This window comes from Peromyscus leucopus, chromosome 4 (genome assembly GCF_004664715.2).
Source record: "Peromyscus leucopus breed LL Stock chromosome 4, UCI_PerLeu_2.1, whole genome shotgun sequence".
NCBI classification, from domain to species: Eukaryota; Metazoa; Chordata; class Mammalia; order Rodentia; family Cricetidae; genus Peromyscus; species Peromyscus leucopus.
The window spans coordinates 21,547,944-21,569,253 of record NC_051066.1 but is presented as its reverse complement, the minus strand read 5'-3'; the positions used below and the strand labels follow the sequence as shown (position 1 = coordinate 21,569,253).

The 21,310-nt window shown below is 37.9% G+C and overlaps 1 protein-coding gene across 1 annotated transcript in view; it reads right to left on the bottom strand.

The window, feature by feature from the left end:
- Positions 1-21,310, bottom strand: part of Kynu (kynureninase) — a 137,593-nt gene that overhangs the window by 52,655 nt on the left and 63,628 nt on the right. Inside the window, exons 9-10 of the mRNA XM_028881967.2 lie at positions 2,140-2,238; positions 916-989 (exon numbers count right to left, since the gene is read on the bottom strand). Of these exons, the coding sequence (XP_028737800.1) occupies positions 916-989; positions 2,140-2,238 (173 nt within the window). The remainder of the gene's footprint in view (positions 1-915; positions 990-2,139; positions 2,239-21,310) is intronic.

Below are 21,310 nucleotides of genomic sequence, written 5' to 3'. Positions count from 1 at the left end.
ACTCACTGCACTGTTCTCTTCTTGCTTCTCTGGACCCTGATCAATGGGCAAGCCAGGTGGGGCTGTCTCTGTGGCCTCCCTGGGTATCTTCTTGAAAGTCCAAAGCCAGGGTGGCCTAGAGAGGCAGCATTGTCCCCCCCACTGTCGCTTGCTTTCTTAGATTTCTTGGGGTAAAGGGTCAAGGTACCTGAGGCCCCTCACCATCTTCATCAGTCCCAACCTGGCCTTGATGTTTCCGCCTTCTGGTTCTTCCATTTTTCATTCTTTTCTCTCTTCAGCTTGGGCTTAGATATTGGGCCATGGGATAGGAGAGCCAGTTGTACTGCCTGAAGCTGCTCCTCTAGTTCTGCCTTGACCCTTCACCTCTTCCCCTGATCCTTCTATTCCCCAGAGGCGGAGGAGTGCTCAGTCCACTGTCCTTACTCTGAAGATGATTTGGCCAGCTCAGAGGGCAAAGCAATTGAAACTTAGTAAAAGTCCTGGTTCCAATGGTTCATGCGACACCTTGGCATTGGGGAATGCAAACACAACCTGTAACTTTCATGTCGTGGCCACAAGACTGTGGTTTGGGTGGGTGGGGGGACAGCTTGTATTTATAGCAATTGGAAAGCCAAAGCAGCACATTTAAACAGTATAAATTTCAAGAGGGCTTTTGCATTAAACCGTTGGCTCTACATGATTGCTAAAACTCATTTTTGCATTGGAGATTCCTTTTTTGATTAAACTTCCCATCCAGCCAATTGAAGTCTTTGGAAAGCATTTCTTTCTGATAAAGCATAGCACTGTTAATGGAGTGGTAAAATAATTATAATCTAATCCAGCTCCTGTTCGTGAGCAATTTTAGAAACGTTTAACATCCTAAGAATGCGCACAGATTTGTTCGTAAAAGAATAAAAGCTTGGAGATTCTACTCACGCAGGCTTGATTGTATGAGTATGTTTCTCATGGACAAAGGCACCAGCCAGACCTCCAGCTCCTGAATTTAAATACTGGAAAAGAAGTGAAATTTTATGGGTTTACTTGAATACATGAGAAAAATATAAACACTGTTTTCATTTTTACTTGTTTTCAATAAGCTCATAACTTTTGACCAGTTCAAAATTTGTGATTATTTGAGCTTCTGCAGTAAAACGGAATATTGGGTCTTACTGTTAAAAGAAAAACAAATGAAAAATATTACTAAGTTAAAAATATGTAGCTATATTATTTTCCAGGAAATTTTATTCAAATTATTGCGTCAGTAGAGTGGGGCAGAGTGAGGCCCTGGAGAGCCTTGGATGTATTGAAAACTTAGCTGGCCCGATCCTCTCCTGTAGGCTGACTAATCTCAGCAAAAGTGCAGGTGCCATCCGATGCAAGGGGCTGGTGTCTGAAGGTGATCTGTGACTCACTAAAATGCTAATACACACTCCCTAGGGGAGACATAAGTTGGTCAAAACACATGCTTGTGGTGCATGAAGTTGTACATAGAATTACATTTACCAGATAGAACTTGCATAGAATGAATGCTTAAAAAGAAAAAAGACCCCCAAAGCTGCAATCCCCTGGAGTAGGGCCTTTTGAACTACTGAGCTCCTTTTGCTCTTGCAATTTCCTACCTAGAAAATTACCTTTCTCTAACACACAGCCCTGCTTTCTTCATATATCTGTGTCCAATTCCTTTTTTCAGGGCATGAGAGTCTGGAAACCTGCAGAGGTGCCCATCGAATGCCCAGCATCACTAGTAGGTAGCAGTTCAACTAAGATTTAACAGATTTCAAAGTCTTTGTTCAAATACTCTGTGTCAAATACTCATAGTCTAAATTTTCGTTTCTGTATGTAGAGATATTATAACTTGGTTTTCACATCCATCAAAACTAAAGGCATTAATCAGTAAGAATTAAACTCTAGTGTGGAATCTTTTCTCTATACTTAATTTCTTTTCATAATAGCGTAGAAATTTAATGAATAAATTTTCTACAGTTGTAGGAAGAATAGAACTAAATTGTTTTTCATGTTATTCTATCATATGACTTCATTATTTTCTGAATCAGAAAACACAGGACTGACAGAAACAGAATGTAAATAGTGGGCCAAGCTTTTTCTTTAGAATAAGACCAATGTGAAATAAAAGGATTTCAGGCATCAACTAGTTCCTACCTTGTAGGAACACCAGCAGGCAAAGTCAACACCCCAGTCATGTAAGTGGAGTTCAACATTTCCAACAGCGTGTGCTAGATCAAAGCCAACAAAACAGCCCTGAGGAAGAACAGAACAAGGCTTCAATTTGTTTAATGATCAGAAACAGTCAGGACAAGTATCTCAAGTCTTTTGCAACATGTTAAACAGTAACAGTTCCCTCCCTGATGCCTCAGTTCACAACATTTGACCTACAACTCCCACAACCCTTTGCATGACCTTCTAGACCAAAGCCATCTTCATAAAACTGCCACTATTTCCTTCTTCACTACGTTGACATTTGTACTTGTATGCAAAAATGGGAATGGGGTGAAACTTCAGGCCCAGTAGGAGAAATGCAAGCAGCAATGCCAAACTGCAATGCCTTTATTGCACTCAACCCACAGTTCATTTATGGGAGATGGAAGGGATTTGCTTAAATTCACCTCATGAAAACAACAAATTGTCCCCAACAGATTCAGAGGGTTCCCAGAAGACCCAGGTGCCAGAGCCAATGGCTCCTGTACTACCCTCTGCCATGCATCTGTGCTAGCAATGACCCCACAAGCATTCTTTTTATCCTGTAGCCTCCATCATTTACCCTCCACTCACACACATAGGTGTCATGATGGTCTTGCTTTTGTTTGTTGCTCAGCTGGTTTTAGGCTTTTGTTTATTTGGCTCCATACAGCTTACTCTAAGTCATTTCACTCTAGTCTAGCTTTCTAGTTTAATCTAGACTGTTCTGTCACATCTCATACACTCTCCTGTTCCCCATATGTCTTATCTTCTTTTTATCATCCTTATCACTCCTTCTTTTACTTCCTAATCATAACCTTCCGTCAATGTAACGATCTCTATATTCTGTAGAACCTAACTATACTTCAGCTTTCCCTACCTGAATTTCTTTTCTTCAAAGTCAATCCGGTATTTAATACTTTCTCTTATTTACCTTACTTCCCTCCCTCTTCTATCATATTAACTAAAATTTGAGTATACTTCATGTTATCCTTGGTTGTTTATCTTCCCACAGTTTTTGGTAATACCAAACAGCTCTGGTCATTCTCCTAGCTAATGTCCTGCAGCGGGATTTATACAGTCTCTGCCAAGCACCTGGAGATCCTGATATAAAGAACTATTTTCATAGCTACACATTCTATTCTTCCTCAACCAAGTCTCACCTGAATGGTACAAATCTTTCAACTAAAAAAATACAGCTGATTAAGAAACACCAAATCAAGAGAAATAATACCAAATACGTAATTCCCAATGCACTAATGAAAGAAATATGAAAAAGCAAGACAACATTACTTCCTCAAAAAGTATTATTCCTACAGCAATAGCATCTAGTAAGAGTAAGTTAGATGAAATTCTAGACAGAGAACTCAAAATAATGATTATAAACGTATTCAGAGACACAAATAGCCAAACAAAATAAGGAAGGCAATAGATGAAATGAGAGAAGAATTCAACAAAAAGAAAGAAATATTGAAGAAAAATCAATCTGAAATGCTGGATATAAATTTCATAATAAGTAAAATAAAATAGTAAATAAATAAAATAAGATTAAAAAAATAAGTGAAACAAAACTTTTAAAAAGTCTCTGCAATAGAATGGACCACGGAGAAGAAAGGATGCTGAGCTTGAAGACAAGGTGGAGGGACTGGAAGAATCCAACAAGGACAAAGATAAAACAGTGAGTTAATATTGAGAATCCCAAGATGTATGAGGCTCTCTGAAAAGATCAAATTTATAAGTTGTAGGCATAGGAGAAGGTGAAGAAACTTATTCTGAAGACATAGAAAACATTAAAAAAAGTCATGATAGAAAATTTACCAAAATTAAGAAAAGAGATGTCAGTTCAGATAAATAAGGTATTGAGGGCAAATAAGAACTTCATTTCATAAAATTCTCATTAGAATATTATTTAAACAGAACAAAGAAAGTATCCAGCAAGAGAGAAGCACTAAGGCATGTATAAAGGCCCATCAGAATAACAGCAGATTATTTAACTGGAAATTTTAAAGCTAGAAAGTCTTGGTATAATGTATTTTAAGTTCTGGAAGATAGCCACTGTCAATATAGGCTACTGATCATAATTTAAGAGAAAAATACAAACTTTTATGATAAAAATAGACTAAATAAATTATGGCCACTAAGCTAGCTCTACAGAAAATATTGAAAGGAATCCTAATACTTAAGATAAACACGAATCCCTCCATGAGGCTACAGATAGAAATAAGCCTGAGAGAATGATACTAATCAATGGAGGAAAATAAAATAAAATAAAACCACTACAAAATCAGCAGAGTGGTAGGAATCGATACACAACTTTCAATAATCTTGAATATTAATGGTCTCAATTCCCCAATCTGAAAACACAGCCTAATAGATTGTATCAAAGAGCAGGGGTCATCTATTTGTTGCCTCCAAAAAATGGACCTCATCCTTTTAGGATAAAAGAATGAAAAATGCCATTCCAAGCAAATGGATCTACAAACAAGCAGGTTTCACTGATATAATGCCTGACAAAATAAAATTTAAACCAAAACTAATGAGAAAAGAAAAAGACAACAACTTCATACTGAGTTGCTTAGAATAATAATGTTCTCTTGATTGTGACATCTACAGAACATCCCAGCCAAACACTGCACAATGCACATCATATATTAGGACAAAAATTAAGTTTAATAAATACAGTTAATATTAAATAATTTCTTGTATTGCATCAGACTATAATACTTTAAGACTACAAAAGCAAAAAAACCATCTAGAACACACATAAACTTATGGTTATTAAGCAAAATACTATTTAACATTGAGTGAGTTGTTGGAAAAAACAAGAAAAAAATTGAATCATTTCTAGAAGCAAATAAAAATGAAAACACAACATCTCAAAACCAATGGGAGTGGTTTGTAGTTTTACCTGCCTACATTAAGAAATCATTTGGTTTGATGCTTTTTGTTTGCTTTTGGGGTTTGTCTTTTTTTTAAGAGAGAAAGAACATGAAGTTGGGTGGATAGGTGGGGGAAATATGGAAGGATTTGTGAGAGTGAAAATGTGATTTTATATATATATATATATATATATAATTTATATAAATTTAAAAAATAATGTAATCATCAGGTCTTGTCTTGAAATACATTCCAGTGAGTTGGAAAATCTAAAAGTTGGTAAATTTTTAGATGCAAATGAATTTCCAATATTAAACCAAGATGGGATAAAAATTTAAACATGCTGCTGTGAGACTGATAAAACAAACAAACAAACAAACAGCAACAACAACAAAAAACCCAGAAAAGAACAAAGAAAACACCAAAGAAATAAAATACACCAGAAAAACCAAATGTTCTCCAGCGAGGCAGTAGAAAGCCAAGTTGTCTTTTGCTGTGCCCATTTTTTCCCCAAGTTAAATTAACAAAAATATCAGCCATAAAATGAGGAAGAATACCAAATAGCAGTTTTTCTCCAAATATTTCACCTTTTTTTCTATCTGTTTCCCATTTTCTTCTGAAAATTATGAACTTCTCTGTGCTGGCTAGGGACCTGTGCTTTGGGTGGAATCTTCCCAGTGCTTTCGGAAGGAATTCCCTCTGGAGCTCTTCCCCTGTCAGTTCCCTCTGTATTGTATCTAAGACTTGTCCTGGACATTTACTTGCTGGACATTTACATGATGGGTAATGTATGGGGACTCAACGTACTGGGTGATCAATCCTTATGTTTGTTTCCAACAGAGCCGTTAAAGTTCCTTTCATCGAAAGAATGTGTATTTTTTCTGGGCTCCCCTGCCCCCGATGTATTGTGCTTATGTATTATGGAGTTTGTGATAGACAGAGGCCAGAGTAAAACACAGAATTAGATATTGGAGGGAAAAGGTCAAAATCGAGCATATTAACAAAACTTCCAAAACCAGAAACAAAGCAAATGCCTGTAACCGAATGTCCTGAAAACAAAATGACTAACCTCAACTAGATGCTTCAGAAACAACAACAACAACAACAAAAACCAAATAGAATCCAAACAAAATAGTTTCCCAACTACCAGCTCAAAACAGACCAGCGGATTAGCCGCGTGGTGGTGGGCATGCCTTTAATCTCAGCACTCGGGAACACCTAGTGGAAACACATGAACTGAGAACCAATAGCTGAGGAGCCCCCATGGTACTAGACTAGGCCCTCTGGATAAGCAAGACAGTTGTTTAGATTGAACTGTTTAGGAGGCCCCCAGGCACAAGGACCGGGGCCTGTCCCTAGTACATGAGCCCACATTTTGGAACTTAGTGCCTATGCTGAGACACTTCGCACAGCCTTGGTGCAGGGAGGAGGGACTTGGACCTGCCTCAACTGAATGTACCAGGCTCTGCTGACTCCCCATGGGAGACCTTGCCTTGGAGGAAATGGGAACGGGTGGGTTGGGAGGGAAGGCTGGGGGGAGGAGGAGGGAGGACAGGAGAATCCATGGTTGATCTGTAAAATGAATAGAAAATCTCTTAATAAAAAAATTAATATATAGAACATTAAAAAAAAAAAGAAACAAAGAAAGAAAAGAAAACAAACCAGTGGATCATCCACTGATATAAGGGAAGTCCAACCTCCAGAAAGACCCCATCAACATCCACACAATGAGGCCACACTAGGTTACTGGGCATGAGAGGCTCATGCTAATATCTCACACAGATGCATGTTATTCCTGCTGTGAGTTGGGTCATCCTTAGGGCCCCATGTTGTGTGCCCAGAACTGAGGATACAGGAGCAAAGCTCCCGGCCCAAAGGGAATAAGAGGCATTTTATTTGAGATCCAAATATGAATGATCATGTCCAAGAACACAGATTCAGTTTACAGCAAATATACCATGTCCAGTGTGGCAGACATTTCATGAAGTGCTTCTTATAGTCACAGAAGAAAAGAAAGTCATAAATCACGTCACTTCTCAAGTTCTCAAGGACTTTTGTGGGAATATCAGGTTGTTATAGAAAAATGGAGAAGTCTCTGTTATGGCCCCCAGGAGCTATCTGATGACATTCTAAGTCTATGGGCTGGTAGAGGCAGTTTTGTTAGCACAGTCCCAAATTATTCCACCTGCTAGTTACAAGGATGGCAGGTCACACACCGAGGTGAACAATGAATCCCTGCTAAGGAGACTAAAGATAGCCTAAGATAATTGTGCTTCAAACCTACCACATCTGAGCACTCCACAATCGCAGATGTTCTAATCAGTCAATAATCTCTTCAGCTTTGTAGGATTCTTAACACAGGTGTGGCTTTTATTCTTGGAAATTCAGTTCACAAAACTATACTTATTATAACCTGACTGCATCTATTATTTCACAAAAGGAACAGCTTATCTATAATATTTAACTGATTTTGTCTCTTTCTTTGAAGGTAGAGAGGTGAATTTGTACAATTTTTCTTACTCCCAAATTCAGGAATATATGTCATATAAGCAAGACATTTTCTACAGTAATGCACCTTTTGAGAGCGACTGGGAAGCAATACAGTTAATCCACACCAAGAAGACTTGGAGGTCATCAGAATCTGGACTCTCAGATTCATGGTCAGACTTAATAGAAAGGCAGATTTGTTACTGTGCATTGTGAGATACACATAAGACTGAAATTCCGTGTTCAAACAAACAAACAAACAACCCAGAGATCCTAAAATAGAAGTCATCTTTCTACTCATCCATATTTGTAATTAGAGGAAAGATGTTTCAATCAAAGAATTTTCCAAACTCATCTTTTTACACATTTTTAGAATAAATTCAACCTTCTTAAAAAACTCAAGGAATTCAAGAGTCTGTACTTTATTTCATTATGAATTATTTATAAAGTATGGACTATGAAGAAGGTACCAAGTTCACCTACTGGATCCCATTATTAATGCCCTGTGGTCACAGATGTGGCATCATATCAGAAAAGCACTCCAGGCTCCCACAATACATTTTATTGAATGTACAATTCTTTTGTATGGATGGCAGAAAACATAAATTATTGAAGCAGAGACTGCAGCAAGAAGCAAAGTTGAGTGAGATGGCTACAGTGTAATTTTACAGAAGTGTCGCTAGATGGCAGCATCTTAAAACAAAGCATAGCACAGAGCCATTTCCCAGGTCGCCTTCCCTCAGGTGTTTCCATTATTTTACAAATAAGAGTAGGTGACTTGAGATGCAAAGAAAATGAGGAGGAGGAGGAGGAGGAGGAGGAGGAGGAGGAGGAGGAGGAGGAGACCCCAAAGCTTGCTTGCCTCCTTTATATAATTTTTAAAATAAAAATAAAAATTCTCAATTTTTCAACACATTTTTTACTCAGATTTATCATAAATGGGTCTTTGCATATACATTTTGGCAGAATTGCATGAAATACAGTTGTATACAGACAGCACAACACCTTACTTTCTAGCCATCTTGAATAATTCTAGGAATTTATTTTTCAAGCAATGCAAATTCTTGCAGTCTGCCCTTTTCCAGTAAATTTTCTAAACCACGAATTTGACAACACCTGCTCTCCCTCTAGAAAACCCCTGGTAGGATGAGGAAGCACGCTGTAGTAGTTGTTGCCATGGTTCTTGAGCCTCTATAGACTTTTCTATCTGTCCTGGACCAGAGAGGCCTTATCGCTTCTTCCCTTTAGTTTACACTTTCTCCCCGATACCATTCCCTCCTCACTGTGCTGACACCATGATTTTAGAGTCCCTCAAAGTACAGGGGTTGGAAACTTCATGCTGAAATTCATGTGTAAATGGAATGTGATGGTGGGGGCCTTTGGGTAGTAGTTAACATTAGCTGAAGTCACAGGGTCCCACTGTATGGCATTACTGCGTATGAATAAGGAAAGCAAAAGACCACAGAGTATCATATCATCCATCCTCTGCTTCCCAAGTGATGGCCCCTGCTAGGGTATGATGAACTGCAGAAAGGGAGTTCCCAAGAGTCCCAAGATTTGCTCTTGGACTTATCAACTTTCAGAACCACAAGTTGAATAAAACAACATTCCTTTATGAATTAGACAGTCTATACAGTTCAGTTACAACCACAGGAAGCAGATGGGCTTGAATAGCTCAGATTATGTTCATAAAGTAGCTTCTAAGGATGGGCTCCATTCTCAGTAGTTTTTCCCTATTTATATATTCTTATGCAAATTTCCAATCTTACTGTTTTATACAATAAGTAAAAACATTGTTGAACAAGTAAGCAAAAGAAGAAAAAAATAAAATCAACTGCCAGTAGATATCCTCTCATCTGATGCTGGAGTTTAATAGTTCTTATTCACACTCATAAACTTAACATTGCAATACAGCTAGACTTGAGATCCTAAAATTTTAATGAGAGTGCAAATATCTTGGGATATTGCAAGCAGATGGGAAGGGGGGAGCTCTCCTGAGCTACAGAAGGAATGTCCTAGTAGTTAAGATGCGTGCAAGTCAAAAGCATCAGAACTGTCCAGAGTCAGCAATGGTCATCTTGTTGGCTTTGTCACTTCTGGAGTCAAAGAGCTTCATGGCTTCCACAATGCTTACATCATCTTTCTTTTTCCTAAAGACCACAGTCTTGTCACTCCACCATTCAGTCCTGGCAGTGAGATCAAAACCTAGGAGTCATTCATGTTTGGTTCAGCATTCGCCATGGGCAAGATCCTAGGACCTGTAGGTTTCAGGGTGAAGTCCTCAACCTCGAACTACTTCCTATAGGTGGACTTGCAGCCAGTGCCATTATGGAATATGATGTCACCACCTTGTTACAGAAATCCTGAAGTAATTGTATGAAGAAAATAAACCATTGTAAACAATTCCTTTTTCTCCGGGGCTCAGAAAAGGAGAGTTTTCTGCTGCCTTTGGAACTCTGTCTGCAAACAGCTCAAAGGACGTATGCCCCAAGGGCTCCCTATCCACCTACAAAGATGTCAATGTCAGTGAACATGGTGTGATTGACCGTGGCTTGCAGCACGTGGCTACAGGGGACAGGGACATCTGAGAACCCTGATGTTGGATTGTAGAAGAAGATTCTTTGAGGTTTGTTCTGGATAGTTTTATTGTATGCTATTTTCTCTGAGGGCATCTTTTAAAATGGAGTATTTTTGGCAAAACAGCAGTTCAAAATGTTCTAAATCTCTCAATTAAATATGAAACACCACTTGAGTTCGTTTCTTTAATCGTCTTTAACGTAGCATTACTATTTTTTTCTGATCAGTGGAGTCAAATGCAGCACAGGGTTACTTTCCAGGAGAAGAAAAAGCACAGTCTCATCAGGACCTATTAAGTGAATTATGAATGAGATAAATGAAGGGGGGGGGCTAAGATTCTGATTCTCTTGGAAGTTTCCCGATAGTCTAAGTTCCGATTCTTTTGGAAGTTTGCAATATGTTGACTCTTTACTATTATTTGGTTTGCTCCTTCTTCATTCAAAAAAGGCTCCAGAATTATGATACAAGACAGATATTTGTACCAATACTTGAGGCTGGTATTCACCAGGTGTGCATTTGTGTGTTCATAAGGATTGTCAAAAATCTAAACCAGGTGCGCAATAGCCATTGAGCTAAGCCAGCTGAATTCCATTTTATAGATGAGGCCTTCTGATCCTTGTTGCTGCACAGAAGGGCAACTCTATACATTGGTACAGTCAACCAGAGTGTTCGCTGGAAGTGCTGACTCGGACCCAGTTGAATGAAGTAGTCTATCTCCAGTGTCACAAAAACTGTACTAGGTGTGTACAGAGCCTTCTCAGTTCCTTCGAGACTAATTGTGGACACTCTCGGTGCACTTGTGTGAGCACCTCTTGGCTTCTTATCAGACACCTTACAGAATAGTGAAGTTGTTGAGAATTCTGATCAACCTTTCTTTACCTGACTCAAAAATCCAGATTAAAATTGTACACTAATTAGGACAACATTCCCATAAGAAAAAAATATGTGAGGTGGAAAAATTTGTTTTAGAATCTATAAGAAATTTTCTATGTATATTTATATGTGTATGCTTGCCTATGAACATACCACTTTATAGAGAAATACAGACATATGGTGGATTAACAATAACAGGTTGGCTAGGTAACTCTGATGCTGTTTTGCAATGAGGTTCACAATTAGATATCTGCTGAATTACTAGGGAGGAATGGGATGGAGGATACAAGCTAATAAGGTTTCTTGCCACAGCATTGGAACATTTAATTCCCAAATTCACTCACTTGTTAGGAGTCACAATCATACACAGATACCAAGTTAAAAACCAAAACCAAAATTAAGACCTGACTAGGTGTGGTGGTTCACACCGTCAATCCAGGTATTCAGGAAACTGTGTAAATTGGAAACCAGCCTGGTACATATCAAGTTCTCATCAGCCAGTGTTACATAGTAAAACCACATCTGAAAACTATCTAACTAACTAAAATAAAATAATATTAAAGCAAGCAATAAGATCTACAAGAGTGGATCCTATTGTCCCGCCATCTCTGTCAATCACCTCAGCCTGGGAATTTACAAAATCTTTCCTTTTATCCATACCAAATTAACCAAGACTGTCAGATGTCTTCCCTTTTGCTGTTTTCATTTTCTTTCAGCTATCTGGTTATAAGCAGGAATTAATACTACTTTGTATATTAAGCCTACTTTGTAGCAAATGTCACCAAGTTCTGTGGGTCACAATACTTTCCAAACAGTACTTGGAAGTATCTACTCTATTCTAGTCTAGGGTGTAAGGCTGCCAGTCAGTTACACAAATAGCTCAGTGGGAACAGCAGCTCTTCAGTATTAAAACAAAAGTGAAAACAATGAGTCTAAACGTATGAGGCATATTCTTTTTCGTTCAACTAAAACAACAGATTTTAGGAGTCAAGTTGCATCACAAAATAACTCAGCGTGCAAGTTTTCTGTGAGCAGAACTCTGTTAGTCAAGGTTGTATTAGACCTTAGGCTCTTGTAAGTAATACAGAAGATAGAACTACAAATAATGTACATTATAGAAAATAAATCCACACAATCTTTTATCCCAGAAGAGAGCTGCCTGATGATGAATTTTAAATGCTCATATTGAAGGTCAGTAGCAAACTGGAATAAGATGAAGGAAGCTGGGATGACACCCCAAATAGCTACCCAAAGACTGATGTCTGATAATTTCAAATGAAATATTTTAATGCGTAAGTGCATAGTAACTAGGTTACACTTACTCTACTCACTAAATTGATTTCACAGTTCCCTTTGTCCCAGATGTATTGATTGATGGTACTTAAGCAATCTATTTGCAGAGAGACAACAGTTCCTGATAAAGTGAGCATTGCTCTGTGACTTACTTGTCCCAGAGAGCTTAATTTTAAAGATAAGAAATCCAGTAAGAGAGTTTTGAATAAAAAAAGAGTTTGTCATGAGAAAAGGAATACACAAAAATGAAAGGACTTATTGCAGTAGAAACAATGCTTTATCAGGTATGATGATGCATGATTATGAAGCCAGCACTAGGGGAATCGAAGCAGAGGGGTTGGAAGTTTGAGACCAACCCGGCAATATCCCAACTCAAATTTTTTTTCTTTGAAATCTGAATAAAATTGGAATGGCTGTTTCTATCATTTGATCTTTATACTCTGCTTTGTGTTGAAGGGTAAGTATAAAAATGGAAGTGGGAATCCTCATGAACTATTTGACCTGTACCAATGAAAGCAACACACTATGAGCATTTCATTAGAATCAAGCTGCTTTCACATATAGTATAATATGATATAGATTATTTTTAAAAGTGAGGTACTTTGTGATAGAAATCACCATGAAGCAAAATGCCCATTGAAAGAAAGTGTCAGGTTGTCAAATAATGGGGATGGAATGATGGTGAGAAAGAGGTGGGCACAAGCCCTCCAAAGGCTTATTTTTAGATGAAATCCCTAGAACACCAAATGTGAATAAGGAAACTTTACTGAGATGTAGAGGGTGGTCAAGCTATCACAACATTTGGAGTCTTTCTGGATGTTATTATTTCTTTTACAGGAAGATCTCTTTCACATTCTTTTGACATGAACATCGACATAATCTAAATTATCTTTTAAGTTTCAGTTTTCCCAAAGTGGGATTAACATAGTCAGAGACTCCTTGGTGTAAACTGGTAAGTATGAATTAATACCATGACTGTGTTTCTTAATTGTGAGGAGAGACACAAAAGAAAGCAAGAGCTTCTGAACTGAAAATGGAGTCCCTCATCCACAATATTGGCCTAATTTTAAACAAATTCAAGCCTGCATATGCATAAATTTCATTATGTGAGTCTGGATTGATTTCATGAGATTCAGCAAAGTATTTGCTCTTCCTTTATCAGCACTCAATAGTCACAAGCAAATGTTTCTATGTCTGTACACCCTGGCTAACTGAGTTCTTGAAAGAGGGTAGAGTTTCCCCCATTTGGTTTTCTCTCTATTTTCCCCTTTAAAGCCAATCCTCATGAAAGTGAGAGGTCAACATACAGATGAAAGAACCAAGTTCATTGATTGTGCGCAGATCCAGGATCCAGTGAAGTGTCTAGGGACTTCCTGCTGCAAATCTGCCCAGTATTATGTAGATCTTATCCATTCCTATAAAGGCTTGCATACTCTTTTGTTTAGAAGGAACTCTTTCTGACACCACATAAAGCACTAAAGAGATGCAGGTGCACAGATATGTGGGCCTTCATCTGGAGCCATAGTTAATGGAGCAGCTGCATTGAGATAACCACAAAGAGGGGTGGAGAAACCAAGTATTAAGAGCTTGCTACATGAGGTGGAGTTTGTATTTCTGAGGGTCTGAGAAGTGACTTCTGAACGCTGGCATTGGTCAGACCCTTACCTGGAATAATCGCTGTTTTCTACCCTTGAAAACCTGGTGTAATCTAAAACTCAAGGAAGGAGGTGATAAGAGATAATTACTCGCCGGGCTGTGGTGGCTCACGCCTTTAATCCCAGCACTCGGGAGGCAGAGCCAGGCAGATCTCTGTGAGTTCGAGGCCAGCCTGGTCTACCAAGTGAGTTCCAGGAAAGGCGCAAAGCTACACAGAGAAACCCTGTCTCGAAAAAACAAAAAACAAAAACAAAAACAAAAAAAAAAAAAAGAGATAATTACTCATTTTTGTCTTGAATTTCATAAAAGCTCAGACTTCTTTGGCACTGTGTGATTAATTTGAATGAATAAAAAGAGATAGTCTAGTGGGAAGAGATCTTCCGTGCCAGCCATTGAGAAGATAGCTTTGGTATACTCTGAAAGTAGACTCCAACACCAACCCTCATTATCTGCTTAAGTGTGCAGGGCAAGTGCTTTCGCAGAATTAGTTTTCTCATCTGAGCCATGATAAAAAGTCACTAGTGTATTTTTTGGGAAATCTAAAGCACTGTACTAGATAGCAAGCACCTGAACCACAGTAGGCTATCAGAAGCAGCTGCTGTTATTCTAGCCACACTTATAGAATGCATCATTCCCCAGAGACAGGCATCTTTTTAGTTCTGTTGTTAAAAAGTCAACACTGAGACTGGACTATCTCAGTGATCAAGCATTTAGGTAGCATGAGACCCTGGATTCGATTCCCAAATAAGCCTGGGAAATCTGAAAATGAAAATGAATGGAAAGAAGGAGAGGGACATCTTCAAGTACGATTTAATGTGTCTATTTTGAATACATAAGGCAAAAATAAATGCTGCTTGCAGAGTAAGAATCATGGACTGGGGAGACAGGAAAAGCAAATTAATTCAGAGACGCTGACGCACACTATAATTTTAAGCCGAAAACTTCTGTCTCACAATTTCTGTCACTTATACTCCACAAACTGATGATCTACCCAACCCTTTTCAATGCTGGATATATAATCTTAGGACACATGCATTCAAGACAAGCACTCTACCCATGGCCACACTTTCCTTCAGATCCTTTCCTAATTCAATTTAATGTGTACGAAACCAGGAAAATATAATGGACTTAGCGGCACCATATTCTTGCACAATTTTAAGCCTATCTGACGACGATCTTACTAAAAAATTGAGCCTGCTTGATTTATTTCAGATATCTTAAGTGAGAAAATAGAGTGAGGTAATTTTTCATGCTTAATTTAGTTCATTGAATTTTTAATGACCTAATGGAACTCCCTGTATGGCCTAAGAATGACAACGAGTAGAGAAGACTTTGAGAAGGAGCTCAAAATTAACAAAAGTATCCAATTTTAGGGTAACTAGCCACTATATATAAGTAGTTCTCCAGAAAATGATCATGTTTAAATTCTGTTCTTTATGTGATACTATGACCCTTCAACTTGCCTGACCAACACTTTTGTTGAAAACACACAGATATCTGTTCACAGACGTATCATGTATTTAAAGCAAATCACTTTGTGCAAAGCAAAAGCTTGCAGCCTGTGAAGTTTGTAGAGTCACTCATTGGTACTCTACTGATTTAAGCTTCCTAAACTTAAGAGTCCAAACAGGTGTTGAAAAAATTGTAATGCAGAGCAAAAGGAAACCAATGTTTCCCATCATGCTCCGGAAATACTGCAGGATGATAAATTCCTTACACAGAGGTCCAAAAGCTTTCATGATGAAGGTCAAGTATTTCACACGTAGGATCCCTAAAGCAGTGGTTCTCAACCTTCCTAACGCTGTGACCCTATAATACAGTTCCTCTTGTTGTGGTGACCCCCACTATAAAATTATTTTGTTGCTCCTGTAATTTTGTTACTGTTATGACTAGTAATGTCTTCTGATGGTCTTAAGACCCCTGAAGAGGTTGTGGCCCACAGGTTGAGAGCTGCTGCTCTAAAGTCAGACAAGTTTACATATAGGTTGGGCCTGAGAGAAATACTTCACTTTCCCATTGTAAGAATGCCACAGGGCAAAGCATGGATGTAAACATCAGTTGTGATTCAGCTTCAGCATCAAGGACAGCACAGAGTCATAGGCTTGCGTTTAGGGAGTTCTTAGGTTAGAGTTGTTATGATGCAGGAATGATGATCCAAACAAACTTCTGGTTTTTCCTAAGATATTTGCAAATGGTAGTTTTATATAAAATATTATGAATTTTAATTGTTGATATGTAATTAAATCACACTCTGTTTTCCAAGAGAATGAAGGCAGCAAGGAAAATCTCTAGAGCAGGCTTTTGCCTGTTTGAGAAGGTAGGGATCAACCTGAGGAATGAAACAAAAGACATTCACCGTAAAGATTCTGTCATAGGTGGAAAAAAAAAACCTTTTAATTGTTCTTTTACATAGTAATGGTGACTCTATCTGGAGACAGCCCAGCTTGAGATGTGAAATCAAGAAACATTGTCCTCGAAAATAATTTTTGAGTGATTTCTGTGCCAATCATAGTAATAAAATCCCTAACCAACTTTTCCTTTTCTGTTTCTAATTATGCACTAAATATGATGTCACATTAAAGTCTACACAGTAAATCAAAGAGACATCTCTTATGTTTGTCCCATGACAGACAATTTTTAAAACTGGACAATGATGCTGCATGCTTGCACTTCCAGGGCTCCTGCTGAGGCAGGAAGGTGACAGGCTTGAGCTCAGATAGCTGCATATCAAGACCCTGTCTTAGAAATACCAAAACAGGTTCTGGAGAGATGGTTCAGTGGTTAAGAGCACTTGCTGTTCTTGCAGAGAACATGGATTTGTTGCCCAACATGCATATGAGGGCCCCTAAACATCTGGAACTCCAGTTCCAGAAGATTCAAAGCCTGCTTCTGACCTGTGTGGGCACTAGGCACACATGTGGTACACATGCTTACATGTAGAAAAATGCTGACACACATAAAAAAAAATGTAAAGAAATTTCTAAAAAAAAAAAAAAAGCCAAAGGAAATCAAAAGAATGGGAAAGGTTTCTTATAGATAATTTGCTGGTCCTCTTCTTTGGTCACTGCCTTACCTTAGGTAGACTATCTGTGGGTAAATGAACATTCTCCAACTCAACTAACTTTGAAGGAGATAGTACTAAACTTGTTTACATTAATAATTCACCTGAAGAAAGAAATGGGAAGAGGAAATGTTGTGGGTGATTTCTGTATTTTATTTTGCATTTTCTTCTGTGCCAGGAACCCTTAGAATTCCATAGTCTTTCTTTATTATTATAGTAGTGAATAAATTAGAATGTATATATATATATATATATATATATATATATATGGATATATACATTTTGCATTGGAATTCATTTACTTTTCATCACAACAAAGACAAAACAATCTTCCTTGATTAGTCAAGAGATAAGAAAAATGGAATGGAAGAGGAACAGCCCTGAGACTTAGACAACTAATTACATCATTTGTATCATCTGAAAAAAACCCTCTGACTGTAACATCTTTTTCAGGTGATCCTGGAATTATCAGGTAAATGAAGTTTGATATCAGAAAATTAGCTCTCCCTCGTGCCTTTGATAGGAATGGCTGCAATATCAGAAATCCTGATTGACAACTAGGAGGTTTGCTTTTCCCAGATCTATAATCCTAAAACAACATCTGGAGTCTAGAATATTCTTCCACTGGGAATAAATTATTTTTATCTTGTATGGTCCACTTAATCAAGTCTTATATAAAACATCTGAAGAGATTGCTTAGATATAGCTCTATAATTTTAGATTCCTGAGCACTGATCCTCATCAATTTATTTTGACTTAATACTTTCTGGATTTCAAATGGGAGGATTTAAGAGTATGGATAATTTTCTGAGTACAGTACAGCAATCCTCTACCATTCCAAAGACCAGTGTTAATGGTACATCCCATTTAAAATTTACTTCTCTCCTTACTAAAACAAAGACTAATGTTCTGCTCTCAATCATTTTCTGGGCAGCCACAGCATTTTTATTATCCAAAGCATGCATACACACAATTACACATACACATATGTACACGAACACACATTCTTAATTTTCTTTTCTTTGGATTTCCTTGATAGAATCAAGTCTATATTATACTTCAGGAATTCTGGTGTAGATACAATCACTAATGATTATTTAAAACTCATTTTTATTATAACTGAGGGAATGAAGATAAAAATGATTTCTCAAATGATCAAAGCACACTGAAGTGCATCACAATGACAGTCTTTAAATTTTTGCAAAAATAATGCTATACTTTTTCGTTTTGTCCACTCTCATTCCCTTCCCATCCATTTTTACCCTTGCAGGTAGGAGGCTCCTTTTGAAAGTTAAAATAGATCTGTCTTCTTAAACACCTAAAGCCCTGCAGTATCTTCCAATGGTCTTCATGAAGTTCATAAAGCTTGGAAGACGCTGCTTCCGACTCTGTCATCCTCATACACTGTCTTATTCTTTCTTTTCTGAAGTCTTTAAGTTAGATTATACTGCCGCATTTGCTTCTTCATAAACCCATTAATGCTTTACACTTCTGAGAATAGTCCTTATTGGATATGCAGCCCAGACAGAGAAGGTCTTACTGGATACTATCTGCTCCTGTTGCTAGAACTACCTTCATCTCATATTTCCTAAGAAGCTCACCTGGCATGCAATGCTGTGTTAGGTGTTCCTTGTTTGAATTTTATTATTACAATGTGCCATGAAAATATTTACTGATGAATGAAATATACAAATATATGCCACTTTACTATAGAAAATATAGTGACAAAATTCTTTTATTTGCTGACTGTAAGATCCTCTCAAGTGAACTCCAACTTACAGTTTCTAGTAAAGATGGCTCACTAGTAAAATTGTAATATTAAATTTTTGTGTAAGAGTTTAATTTTTGTACAACAGAATTCTATGCATCTTCAGGCAGGTAAGCACATGATCATAACATCGAAGGTCAAGAAGCTGAGGCAGGAGGATCATGAATGTCAGGCCGGACTGGGCTACAAAAAAAGTGAACACACATCATGCTAATTCATAATATATAATATATACATATAAAATAAAGTAAAATCTATGTATTTTAATATATATCTCATTTAGCATCTGTGGCAATGCATTATGAGAAAAATGTATCTTATATTCTAAGAGACAGGAGCTTTTGTTGTATCTCACAGCCAGAATTAATAATATAACTTGAAGTCATGTAAGACTTAACTATCCTACTGTTATTTGCCCTCTTTGTTTAACATGTCTTTAAGAGAAAAATATAACAACCAACCTTACTTGCCTTGGATATCCCATGTAATCAACATTTACAGCCTAAACTATTACACAGGTGTCATCTCAAGGTATATGTTCTTCCATGCTCCTGACCCAAGATTAATGCACATATGTTTATTCATGTGTTATGATAATCATTTGCTGAAAACGGCAAAGGAAGACTAAGCTTATTCTTATAAAGTGAATATCCATCATAAATGTTGTAAGCAAACTACAGATATTGCTGTATAAACAATGTTATTTGTAATACTGTTTGTTATCTGGGCCAGATGGGGTGAGCTGGAGTCAGTGACTTAATCCTTTGTAAAACTCTGTTAAAGATTTCTGTAAAGCATCGCATTCTTTCCTCCATGTGGTGCTTACAATGCTGCTCTTTGAAAGAGAGAGCAAAGTCCTTTCTTAGGGACAGAAACAGACAGACAGACAGACACAGACACAGGGATACATTCACAAGGCAGCCTTGAGGCAGGCACAGATTCATACTCCTCTGACAGACAAGACAGAAGACAGAGAGCAAGTAGAGAATTCAAATCTGGGCTCTCTCCTGGTTAAGTGACACAAGGGAAAAGCTTTGATTTTTTTCTTAATGTGACACCAATGCATTATTGGTGACTTAGTTTATTATTAATGCATTCAAACTGACTGCAAGTCTTGATGCCCACATAAGCATTATTGGTATTATACTATAACAGTTCCTGGAAGTTGACTTCAACCATTACAGCTAAGGTTTCTGTTAAAAGCTTAGGCAATCATTTGTTTGTGCACTTACAGACATGAAAACTTTTCAAAGAAAAGTTGGTATTTATGCTGAAGATTAATGAATGACCATTCATATGTGGATGTTGCTTTGGTATCTCTGACTTTTTGCTAGTTGATTTCACCAATGAGATATTTATCAGTTTTCTGTGGTTTTATCATTCAGTGTTCAGAAACAATTGTGTGCATGCACGTGCATGTGTGTGTCTGCACATATCTGTGTATTTGTGTGTGTGTGTGTGTGTGTGTGTGTGTGTGTGTGTGTGTGTGTGTTTATTGTACATGTCCATGTGCATTCGCAGTGGCCGTGTGTCCTACTCTATCAATTGCACCTTATTTCCAGGAGACAATGTTGCTCATTGAACCCGAGCTTGTCATTTTTTTTCAGCTAGGATGGCTGGCCAGCAAGCCCCAGAAATCCTCCTGTCTCTTCTTCCTCACAGTGATGAGTAACAGGAGCACCTGTGGCTATGCCCAGCTTTTTACACTGGTGCTGGAATTGGAACTCAGATCTTCAGCTTACTCAGCTAGTTTTGTTACTCAGTGAGCCATTTCCATAGTCCCTCTCCTCTTTCTCCATCCCTCCGTCCTTCCCTGTCCCCTCTCGCTCTCCCCATCTCTCTCCCCATCTCTCCCACCACTCTGTATAGGTTTGAAGAAATGAGGTCTTCCTATGTTGCCCAGGCTGGCCCTTAGTTGTTGGACGAAAATGATTCTTCTGCTTCAACTTCCCAGATGGTGTCTAAAATTACAGGTACAGATCACCATGTATAGCTGGGAATTAATTCAACTTTATTAACATGAATTGGACTACAATTGCTATTAATATGTACTAGCAATAGAAAGGCCTTATGGTTGGGCATGACATATAATTCACATACAAAAATAAAAACTGCTACATGATAAAGAGGTGTCTTGCAGAATTATTTCTTTTAATCCACCATCTGCATTTTAATTTTAGTAGGCTCAAAGGAAACAAATACATGAACACCCACATATGTGTGTTACTGTAATGTGTCAAAGGGATGAGGGATTAAAGTGATTTATTTATTCATCTACCCCTTCAATGGGTAATGATTGGGCACTCACTATCTGCCAGGAACCAGGTGTTTCAGGTGGTGTAAGGCATTTGCTTGGGGACAGAGAGCATGAGGAGTTTACAGTGGGATTTCTAAGAATTCAATTGTTGAATGGTATATTAGTCCGTTGTTTAACTTTTGAAGCTTCAGCATAGCTTCTTCCGCTCTTAACAAGCTGTCTATATTATTCTGCTCTTGTGTGCATTCTCATGCAAAAATACTCACTCACCAGTGAAAAACTCTCT